Source organism: Cricetulus griseus, assembly GCF_003668045.3.
Source record: "Cricetulus griseus strain 17A/GY chromosome 1 unlocalized genomic scaffold, alternate assembly CriGri-PICRH-1.0 chr1_0, whole genome shotgun sequence".
NCBI lineage: Eukaryota > Metazoa > Chordata > Mammalia > Rodentia > Cricetidae > Cricetulus > Cricetulus griseus.
In genome coordinates, this window is record NW_023276806.1 from 274546437 (window position 1) to 274558546 (window position 12110).

At 44.1% G+C, this 12110-nt stretch overlaps 1 protein-coding gene across 2 annotated transcripts in view; it reads left to right on the forward strand.

The window, feature by feature from the left end:
• Nucleotides 1–12110, forward strand: part of Stox1 (storkhead box 1) — a 47893-nt gene that overhangs the window by 33327 nt on the left and 2456 nt on the right. The window contains exons 2-3 of one of the 2 annotated variants that reach the window (XM_027388242.2): nucleotides 6421–6573; nucleotides 7561–9910. In XM_027388242.2, the coding sequence (XP_027244043.1) occupies nucleotides 6421–6573; nucleotides 7561–9910 (2503 nt within the window). The remainder of the gene's footprint in view (nucleotides 1–6420; nucleotides 6574–7560; nucleotides 9911–12110) is intronic. The other variant, XM_035450453.1, reaches the window with a different exon arrangement.

Consider the following 12110-nt stretch of genomic DNA (forward strand, 5'->3'; position numbering starts at 1 on the left):
CTCTCTCAAAAAAAATTTAACCTTCTTTAAAATGTTATAATGTGTATTGGAACTGGCAATACAGACAGTTGTGAGCTGCCATGTGGGTGCTGGGAATTGAACCCAGGTCCTCTGGAAGAACGTCAGTGCTCTTAACTGCTGAGTCATCTCTCTATCCCCTTAATGTTTTTTTTTTTTTTATGCGTATGGATATTTTGCCTGCTGTATATCTCTGTACTATGTGCATTCGGTGTGTTCAGATGTCAGAAGAGGACATCAGATCCCTTGAAACTTTAGTTACAAATGGTAGTGAGCAGCCATGTGGGTGCTGAGAATCTAACTGGTCCTCTGTACTTCATCTTTGCAAAGAATAAAAAAACCCAGCTCCCCTGGGAGAACAGCCAGTGCTCGTAACTGCTGAGCCATCCCTCCCGGCCCCTTGCAGAGTGCTTCATGAAATGAATGTTCTACAAAACAGTTTGAAAAGTGCTGATCTATCTCAGTCCCACACATACAAGTAAGGGAATAGACCAGAGAAGATCTGTGGTCATTTGGGGCCACACAACAGACTCAGATTAGAACCCTGAAATTGGAGTGTTTCACACCCAACCCTTCAGTTGGGGCTGATTAAAATGTGAGGACTAGACAGATAGGGAAGACAGCATTTAATAAAAAGTTATATGGAAATTTTGTTTCTTACTCAACAACTTGGCACTAGCTTATCTTCCATAGTTATTTTCAATATTTTGTTTTGTTTTGTTTTGTTTTTCAAGACAGGGTTTCTCTGTGTAGCCCTGGCTGTCCTGGAATTAGCTCTGTAGACCAGGCTGGCCTCAAACAGAGATCTGCCTTCCTCTGCCTCCCGAGTGCTGGGATTAAAGGCATATGCCACTATTGCCGGGCTATCAACAGTATTTTTTGAGACTGTATTTTATTTTTAAAGTTACATATGTGCATGTATGTGTGTATATGTGTGGGCATGCATGTACCACACATGAATATAAAGAGTCAGAGGACAACGCAGCTGAAAGGAAGACAGGGAGAGGGCTTGGCTATGTGCGACTGAAGGCTTTCTTGATCTTATTTCCATTCTGATTTTTTTCCCTGAACCTATTTGAAGCTGTAACACAGCAGACCTGATCATTCAAAGCCACTGAACTTTGTACACAGTCTGTTATTTCCAATGAGGAGCATGTTGTTACAAAAGACTGGTTTGGTTCTTTCTTTTTAAAACCAGGTCAGGATTAATTTTAAGGTTAAAAAAAGATGTGGCAGATAAAAGAGCAGCTGGAAATCAGGGGCTCTTCTTGTGTTACTCTGAGTCCAACATCCTCGTTTATTAAACCCGACTATCTGCAGGCTGGTTTTGTCTGCGCTGTGCTGTCATCTCTAATGCTCTTGAAGAGGCCTTTCCCACAGTAGGATTCAATACCAGGCCCCAAAGAGATGGTCTCGGATTTCCCCAATCTGGGTAATTAGCTGAGGTCCAGTGATTCAGTTAAAGCATCTGAATGTCAATAATGCATGGATTCTTGGCAGATTGCCTAGCACCGTGTTCTACATAAGCACACCTGTGTAGGGTCTACATGTTCTTGAGGGACGTTTGCATTTTTTAACATGAAATATTAGGATTAGTGTTACATGGATTTTAATGCTATGACAAGTTCTTATACGTATGAAACAAAAGTTTGGGTGTGAGTGCCCTCCAAATTCTCCAGAACCTTTCCTTCTGTTTATTTGCCAGCACAGTCACCTGAACCTCAAAAATCAAGTTGAAATACTTCAGATTAAAACAAAACAAGTTGGGCACTGGTGGCCCATTTGCATGGGCCCAGCACTCCAGAGACACAGGTAGGAGGAATAGTGCAAGTTTGGGTTTTCTCTTAAGGTCTTTGATTCATTTTGAGTTCATTTAAATTTTTTTAAATTTACTTATTTCATATGCATGAGGGCTCAAATGTATGTATGTATGCCATGTGTATGCCAGAAGAGAGTGTCAGAAACCCTGAGATTGGAATAACAGGTGGTTCTAAGTCACCATGTGGGTGCTGGAAATTGAACCTGGGTCCTCTGGAACAGCAGCCAGTGCCCTTTAAACTGCTAAGCCATCTCTCCAGCCCCTTGAGTTAATTTTTTAAAATTACTTTAATTATGCATATTTTGTGTGTGTGTGTTGTATGTGGATTGTGTGCACTTGACTATGTAGCGAATGCCCTGGGAGGTTAGGTTAAAAAAGGGTGTTAGATCCCTTGTAAAAGTTGTAAGACACGGTGTGGGTGTTGGGTCTTCCTGAAAAGCAGCAGCAAGCATTCTTAATTGCAGAGCCAGCTCTCCAGCCCCTAGGTTTTATTGTGTGTGTGTGTGTGTGTGTGTGTGTGTGTGTGTGTGTGTGTGTGTGTGTGGTTTGGTTTGGTTTTGGTTTTTTTGGAGACATGGTTTCTCTGTGTCACAGCCCTGGCTGTCCTGGTTGGCCTTGAACTCAGTGATCTACCTGCCTCACCTCTTAAGTGACTCCTAGGAGTCTGATCCCTTGGAGCTGAAGTTACACATGGTTGTGAGCCTCCAAGTGGATGCTGAGAGTTGGTCCTCTGGAAATGCAGCCAGTGCTCTTAACCACTGAGCCATGTCTCCGGTCCCTGAATCTTAGGATCTTTTAATATTACTTTTATGATGAGGTCATGGGAATGTTGCTGAGGACTATGTTAGTTCTTGCATTTTTCCTGATGGCTTCCACCTGAGGTTTATGGGGATGGGGCTTTATGTCCTCCCCAAAAGAACCTCTGCTTTCCCCCTTTGGTGAGATCTTATCTTGCATTGAACTGTTTTTATTGTTTAGTTTTTTGAGATGTATGTGTATGAATGTTTTGCCTGCATGTGTATGTATGTACACCCTGTGAGTGCCCAGAGCCCACAGAAATCATAAGGCATTGGATCCTGAAATTCTGGTCTTTTGCAAGAGTAACAGTGCCAGACTGGAGAGATGGCTCAGAGGTTAAGAGCCCTAGCTGCTCTTCCACAGGTCCTGAGTTCAATTCCTGGCAACCACATGGTGGTTCACAACCATCCTTAATGAGATTTGGTGCCCTCTTCTGGCATGCAGGCAGAACACTGTATACATATTAAATAAATCTTAACAACAAAGAGTAACAACTGCCACCACTCCAGCGCTTTGTGATGGCCTGTTAAGCTGCTGTCACCCACAAGAGCAAGTCGTACTCCCACATAACAGGCCTGGGGTTTTCAAAGGCATTAGGCACCAGGAAGGGGGCAAGGACTGATGGCCTTAGTCTAAAACAGTGAGTGGTTCTCAACCCTCCTAATGCTGCCACCCTTTAATACGGTTCCTCATGTTGTGGTAACCCCCAACCATAAGATTATTTTTGTTGCTACTTCATAACTATAATCTTGCTACTGTTATGAATCGTACTATAAATAGCTGATATACAGGATATCTGATACGCAACCCCAGTGAAAGGGTCCCTTGACCCTCTCCTCCCGAAAGGGGTCTCAACCCACAGATTGAGAACCACTGGTCTAAAGCCATCCCCCAGTAGGCTGATTTTAGTCAGCATTTGTTTGTTTTTCCCTAAGACAGGGTTTCTCTGTGTTGCCCTGGCTGTCCTGGAACTTACTCTGTAGACCAAGGTAGCCTTGAATTCACAAACACCAGCCTCTGCCTCCCAGGTGTTGGGATAAAAGGCGTGGCCACCACTGCCTGGAGTCTAATCAGATTGTCATCTCAAAGGATCTTGGGAACTTGATGCTGTCAGCCTTGGCAAGTGAAGAGCTGACTCCTATCACCTGCTGGTTAGCATCCATGTGGGATAGATGCACTTAGCCTTACAGGGTCTCATTTCCCCTCAAAGTAAACTTTGAGATGTGATTTTTAAAAACTTGTTCTTTGCTTTCATTATAACATAAAAATCGAAAGCAAATAAATAAACCAACCAAATCCCTTTGCAATACAACAAGGGATTTAAAAAAATGATTGTAGTGGTGATGTACCATCACATCTTTGCCTCCAGCACTTAGGAGGCAAAGACAGGTGGATCGATCTCTGAGTTCTAGGCCAGCCTGGTCTCATAGTGAGTTCCAGGCCAACCAGTGATACATAAAGTTGAGACCCTGTCTTTAAAAACATTTTAAAAAAATACTTTCCAGTTTGTCATCTGTCTGTCTGTGTCTGTCTATTCATCTATCAATGGATTATAGAAAATATATCAGACACAAATGGCCTCATCTATATCATTCTACTTTGATATTTGTCTTTCAGCCCAACCACTTTTTCCACTTCTGAAGCACCCAGGAATACCAGGCCCTTTATGCCATATTGAAGGTTGAACCCAGGGTCTTTTGCATGCTAAACAAGCTCTTTACAAACTGAGTTTCTTCCCCATCTGTTTATGGTTATCTTTGGTGCACCAAACTCCATATACACTAGTCATTCACTGGTTGATAACCTTGTCTGTAAACTGTAGTAACAAGTGTAGTTTATCTATACTCGGGCTGCAAATGATGCTGTATTTTGTACCATGGCTTCCAAACTGTTAACAGAGGAACACTGCGGTGACTCTCTTGCCTACAGTGTCTCTTTAATCCAATGCTTTGATGAGCTCTGGGGTGAAAGGTCCCAAGCAGGCTTTTTTTTTTTTTTTTTTTTTTTTTTTTTTTTTTTCCAGAGACAGCGTTTCTCTGTAGCTTTTGGAGCCTGTCCTGGAATTTGCCCTGTAGACCAGGCTGGCTTCAAACTCACAGAGATCTACCTGCTTCTGCCTCCTGAGTGCTGGGATTAAAGGCATGTGCCATTACCTGGCCTGTTCTTAAAGGTACTGCTTAATTCCCCTTCAGTGGGAGTTTTTCTGCAACTGTGAAGTCTGATTGCGTCTGAGTGGGATCTTCTGCATAGAAAGTTCATGTTGCATTGCAGAAACCCAAAGAGTACAATAGTAAATGAAACAGACCGTTGCTGTAGCTTGTCAGCCTTCCTGATGTCCGTCACAAAAGTCCCCAGGTTAGGCTTCACTTCACTTTCCTGCACACAGAAAGCTTGTCTTATGCACCTGCAGCATGTATCTTAGCAACAGCTGTGAGGTGATTGTCCTGGGAAAAATTTCAGGCTTTGTCTAGTGGGCTGTCTGGAGGGGCAGGGGCTGTGAATGAGGCCCCAGCACAAAGTCAGAAACTTACTGAAAATATGAGTTTTTGTTGTTATAACTCACTTGTGGGAGTCCTGAGCATGAGAAACTTGCAGATGAGAACTTTGTATTTTAGTGTCAGAAGACTGGACACACATTGTAGGAGGAGGACCTTAGAGGAGAGTAAAGCAATTTAGAATGTTCTCTCTAGCATGTTTCCTATAGAGGCATGTGGTTTTTTGTTTTTGTTTTTGTTTTTCGAGACAGGGTTTCTCTGTAGCTTTGGAGGCTGTCCTGGAACTAGCTCTTGTAGACCAGGCTTGTCTTGAACTCACAGAGATCTGCCTGCCTCTCCTTCCCAAGTGCTGGGATTAAAGGCAAGTGCCACTACTGCCCGGCAAGGCATGTGGATTTTAAAGAGGAAATTATTTCTAGTATGGTAGTTTTGTTTCTGTTGTTTTCATTATTTTACTTTAGAAAAGGTCTCATGTGGTCAACCCTTATCTCAAACTTACTATGTAGCCAAAGATGACCTTGAATTTATGATCCTTATGGCAAATTTATGAATTTGCCACCATTCCCGACACGTCGGATTATAGATGATACATTAGTTTATTCTTAGTGTATGTTGAGGTACCTCAAGATGAATCCAAGGCCTACCCTAAGAAGATGAACACGCTAGGCAAGTGCCCTACCACTGAGCTATAGCCACTTCTGTTTTTAAGACTAAGTCTCAGGAAGACCAAGCTGGCCTCAAACTCATTATGTAGCCAAAGGTGACCTTGAACTTCTGATTCTCAAGTGCTAGGATTACAGGCATGTACCACCAGGCTCTTTATGCCATATTGAAGGTTGAACCCAGGGTCTTTTGCATGCTAAACTAGCTCTTTACAAGTGAGTCTCATCCCCATTTGTTTATGGTTATCTTTGGTGCACCAGATTCCATACACACTAGTCATTCACTGGCTGATACCTTGTCTGTAAACTGTAGTAACAAGTGTAGTTTATCTATACCTGAGCTGCAAATGATGCTGTACTTTGTACCATGGCTTCCCAAATGATATGGAAATATGCTTTTAAAAATGTGAACTTCTGGATAGCATGTCTGACCTCCGGCAACAGCACATCATAGAGAGACCATGATGTAAACCTTTGTCTTCTACAGTTTCTACTGTCACATGTGCTATGTTAGCAGAGTCTGGGCAGGTTTGTCATCTAGTCAGTCTTTGAAACTGTTCTCCCTTTACTAATTCCCAGGGGTTCATAGCAGATTTATCATCTATGCTGTTTTTGACCTCCAATTCAGGTGACGTCTTCCCAGTGCAAATGAGTCCCATAGCCCAGTGTCAGTTTGTGCCCTTGGCTGAAGTTCTTTGCTGCACTATAGCTGATATGAATGCAGGTCAGGTGGCTGTGACACAAGAATCACTCTTGGAGCACTTGGTGAAACTTTACCCAGGTAACCAGTGTTCACCACTTGTATTCATTTGAATGTGTTTAGTTTCTGTATGTAAACACGCTTAGCGTGTAAGTAAAGGGTGTGGTGTCCTTCTTTCCTCCTTTTTCTATACAATCTTTTGTCATAACACTGAGTTACCCAGCTCAGTGGTACAGGCATGCAGTCTCAGCTAGTTGCTGGACTGAGGCAGGATTGAAAGTTCAGAGCCATCCTAGGCAGCTTAATAAGACCCTATCTCAAAATAAAAAGTAAAAAGAGGCCCGGGGATATAGCTCACTGATGGTATGTTTGCCTAGCATGCACAAAGCCCTGGTCTCCATTACCAGTATAGAAAAAAAATACTGTCAAGAAAAGCCCGACATCAACATTGCGCGCGCGCGCGTGTGTGTGTGTGTGTGTGTGTGTGTGTGTGTGTGTGTTGTGTGTGTGTGTGTGTTGTGTGTGTGTGTGTGTGTGTGTGTGTGTGTGTGTGTGTGTGTGTGTGTGTGTGTGTGTGTGTGTGTGTTGTGTGTGTGTGTGTGTGTGTGTGTGTGTGTGTGTCTGTGTGTGTCTGTGTGTGTGTGGTGTGTGGTGTGTGTGTGTGTGTGTGTGTGGTGTGTGTGTATGTGTGTGTGTATATGTGTGTAAGTGTGTTGTGTGCGTGTGTGTATGTGTGTGTTGTGTGTGTGTGTGTGTGTGTTGTGTGTGTGTGTACACACACACGCAGGTTGTCCACATTCAGGCATGGATGTTTCACAGCCCATATTTGGAGGCCACAGAACAACTCTTGGGAATTGTTCTCTGTCCTGCCATTTTGTAGGATCAAGGATCAAACTCAGGTTGCCAGGCCTGCATATAAGCACCATTGTTCATCCAGCTGTCTGACCAGCTAACATTCCATTTGCATGTATGTAATCATACAATCAGGTTCAAGTCTGCTAAGCAAATAAATGGCCATCCTGAATTTCTGATTTCAGTGTTTTTTTTTGTTTTTGTTTGTTTTTTAAGGTATTGCGGTTCCATCCCCAGACATTCTCTACAGCACACTGGGGGCTCTAATTCAGGAGAGGAAGATCTACCACACTGGAGAGGGCTACTTCATAGTTACACCAAACACTTACTTCATCACAAATACACCCATACAGGGAAATACAAGTGCCCTCCGACCAGAAGAAGGGTGCTCTGCACCCACTTCTGTGACCTATCTGGTGAGCGTGGACTGCTGTGCAGAACTGGTCCAGGAAAATTGGGTCCCTGTCTCCCACTGCCCATCATGTCAGTGTTTCCTTGATACAAGCATGCAGGACACTAAGGACCCACTGGCTGATGCAGAGGAGACTAGAAAAAACCAGGAAGGTCTTGAACCCATGCCTTTGACTAGGAACCACATTGTTTCAGCACCTGAAGACACCCACATCTGTGTGAGCCCCAAACCATTACCATACACCAAAGACAAAGGCAAAAAGTTTGGTTTCGGTTTCTTATGGCGCAGCTTATCTAGAAAAGAGAAGCTGAAAACAGAGTATCACAGTTTTTCTGCTCAGTTCCCGCCCGAAGAGTGGCCCGTCCGAGATGAAGATGGCTCCAACAACATCCCCCGAGATGTGGAACATGCAATAATCAAAAGAATTAACCCTGTGCTGACTGTTGACAACTTAATCAAACACACAGTCCTAATGCAAAAATACGAAGAACAGAAAAAATATAATAGCCAGGGTACTTCCACTGATGTACTGACAACCAGGCAGAAGTGTTCTTCTAAAGAGGGAATTCGGAAAAGGCAGGGCCGGTGTCCCAAGCCTCACAGGCGGGGCTGTTCTCATAGGGATAGACACAAAGCATGGAGCCAGGGGAATGAGCTTGAGCCGGGAAGCATTGGACTGGAAAAGCACCCCAAGATCCCTGCAGCCCAGCCTGCTCCCAAAATGAGCAGCCCCAGTGAAGAAATTCAGCAGTTGCATGGTGGGAATCCAGCTGTACTAGGTTCCCAATTGATTTATAAAAAACAGATCAGCAATCCTTTCCAGGGCATGCATTTCCGAGGACACCCAGTATCCAAAGGGCCCAATGTACAGAAGAGCCAGGATCTGAAACCTAGTCCGGATGGGTCAGAGGAAAAGTCTTTCCAGAGGGCGGGGTCTTCAGGTCCTTCTAGCGCCTTTGATGGTGGAGCCCAAGAGCCATATGTGGAACAGTGCCCTGATAAACAGGAAGCAGAAACCATGCATGCGATGAAGGCTCCTGTCCATCCTGTCTGTGACGTCAGAGGTGGCCTAGGAAATTACCCTCCACATAGTGTTTTGCTAAGCCACCCTCGGTGCTGTTCCTTCAGGGAAGGCATGTTGAGAAGTGGAGTGTATAATGAAGAAAGCAAGGTCATCCCTGAAGTCTTGAGGAAAAGTCATTCTGACTGTGACATGTTCTTGGGGCCCAAAGAAATGCATCGGGTCCTGCCGTCACAAACTTCCCCCTCTTTGGAACCAGTATCCTGTGTGTGTACATCAGTGGATAAGACGATATACCAGTTCCAAAGCCTGAGCCTCTTAGATTGCCCAGCTGGGGCAAACCATTTGAGGACACAGGAAAGACAAGATGGTGACTCAGAAGAACTAACTTGGAAGGTGTTTGTCCCAGAGGCAGAGATTGTGACTATGGAAAATGAGGGGCTCTCCGGCAATGAGCAGGATAAGGCAGCCTTGAACCAGAGTGACGTTGGGGTGGATGATGGGGCCTGCAGTTCACTGTATCTGGAGGATGATGACTTCTCTGAGACAGATGATGACTCCTTTCACACACTACCTGGACACACTGAGTGTTCCTTTGCAGGCAGAGACGGTCAGAATCGTTTGGGAAGACCAATGGTGACTGGAAGATCTCTGACTGAATGCAATAGCAAAACTAATAGGTTTGAGCCTCTGACACTTAAAAGGAATCACTGGTACAAGGCCACTGGGTTGTTTGCAAATTCAGGGGAAGGCGCAAACCCTGATCTCACTGACAGCCCTGGCCTAAATTCAGGGACTCAACTTGGTTTCAGTTACGAAGGAGAGCCCACTGCTGCCTGTGTCCAGGCCCCAGCAGCCACTGGTGGTAGTTTACTTAAATGCTCTACTGTAAGGAAAACCAGTTGCGGGGCTGAGATCCTGCGTGATTCTCTTGGTGACACAGGAAAGAATCCAACTGGCTGGAGACAGAGCCCTCCAAATCAGGAAATGGAAAAGCATCTCACAGACAAATTGCAACTCTTCAACACCTCACATGTGCAAGTGTTGGCTCAGGAGCCACATCCAGAGCACAGTGGCCTTGAAGGGACAGAGAGTTATAGCATGACAGGAGACAGTGGGATTGATTCCCCGAGGTAACGATGTATGAGGGTGTTGCATTAGTTACTCCTGCATGCATTACTAGAGTCAGGGTGTGTGGAGCTGCCTAGTGAGAGACTCCTGAATAAACCAGTGTAACAATGTCAACAGTCTTGGGAGAATAAATTATATCAAGTTACAATGAACTTGCCTATGGTAGGACAGAGTTCAGTTTTTTTTTTTTTTTTTTTTTTTTTTTTTTTTTTTTTTTTTTTGAGACAGGGTTTCTCTGTGTTAACAGCCCTAACTGTCCTAGAACTAACTTTGTAGACCAGGCTGGACTCGAACTCGGAGATCTGCCTGCCTCTGTGTCTTGAGTGCTAGGATTAAGTAAGCCTATGCCACTGTCGCCTGGCCAGAGCTCACTTTTAAAAACTAGTATCTTTAGAATTTCAGACTCTTATTTTTTTAGGATTTATTTTATTTTTATGTGTAGCAGTGTTTTGCCTGTGTGTAAATTTGTGCATGTATCAAGTAAATGCCTGGTGCTCACTGGGATCAGAAGAAGCATCTGATTCCCTCGAACTGGAGTTATGAATGGTTATGAGTCACCATGTAGGTGCTGGGAACTGAACTCAGGTCCTCTGCAACAGCAGCCCATGCTCTTAACTGCTGAGCCTTCTCTCCAGCCTCATAGCAACATTTATCATTTTCACTCCCTTCCACCAGTTCTACCCATATGTCCATATGTACCCTCTCCTTCCTACCCACCCAAACTTCTTCCCCATCAAGTTAGTTTGTGTTGTCCAACTCCTCTTGGGAGTGGGGCTTGACCTAGAGAATGGTTGACCTATAGGGGTCACATAGTTAAAGAAAACTGACTCAGTGTAGTTAGTGGGGAAGTTGGTTTTTTTTGTTTTTGTTTTTGTTTTTTTGTTTTTTTTTGAGACAGGGTTTCTCTGTGTAGCTTTGGAGCCTATCCTATCCTGGCACTCTCTCTGTAGACCAGGCTGGCCTCAAACTCAGAGATCTGACTGCCTCTGCCTCCCCAGTGCTGGGATTAAAGGTGTGTGCCACCACCGCCCAGCTGGGACCAAATCTTACTAGGAAATATTTCTAAAACTAGAAAGGAACTGCTAAAAACAAAGTACTTTCAGAACTTAGAGTTGGAGGTCTTCTCATATATTCCTGGATCTATATCTGTTAAGTAAAGGATGTGGCCACTTCTCACTCAACTTGTTTAAATGACAATTGCTCATATGGATTTAGTAAGATATTTTAGAAGTGTTTGGGGTTGTAGCCCAGCTGGTAGAGTGCTTGCATGGCATGGGCAAAGCTCTGGGTTTGATCCCAACATTGCATAGATGGCATTGACTCTCATCCCAGCATCTGAGAGGTGGAAACAGGAGTTCAAGATCATTCTTGGTTACATAGCATGTTCAAAGCCAGCCTAGGTTCAACCCCCACCCACACAAAACTAAGTATTAAAAAGTTTAAAATAACATTGTGTGTGTGCGCAATACAACAGACTGTGGAGGTTAGAGGCCAACTTGAAGGGGTGGGTTCTCTCTCCTTCCAGTGTGTAAGTCCTGGGGATAGAACTCAGGTTATTGCTATTGGCAGTAGGTGTCTACCCACTGAGCAATCTTACCATTCTTCCCAAAGTATTTTTAAAACTTTGTAATGATCCTACTATTTTCTTTTTTTTCTTTGCTTTTTCAAGACAGGGTTTCTCTGTGTAGCCCTGGAGGTCTTGGAACTTGCTCTTTAGACCAGGCTGGACTTGAACTCAGAGATCTGCCTGCCTCTGCCTCCTGAGTACTGGAATTAAAGGTATGTGCCACCACACTCAGTACAAATAAAAGTAATCCTAACAATAACAATGGGGGTGGAGAAATGGTACAGTTAATCATGTATGGGTACTTTGCTTGTATGTCTGTGCACCATGTGTGTGCCTGGTGCTCACGGAGGCCAGAAGATGTAACATGAGTTCTAATTGGTCTTAATAATAAAAGCCTGGAGTCAGATATAGGGGAAAATGCTGAGAGATCAGAGACAAGAAGAAGGAAACCAAAACTACCTTTACCTCACTAGCTTCCCAGTGGAAAAGAGAGCGAGTTCCTCTTTTCCTCCCACCTATATTCCTTTTTCTGCCCAGCCATCTCACTTCCTGTCTGTCTGTACAGATCTCCAGACCGCTATGGTTAGCTAGTGGCAAGCTCTACCCTCTAATCTTCAGACACGCTTAATTTGTAC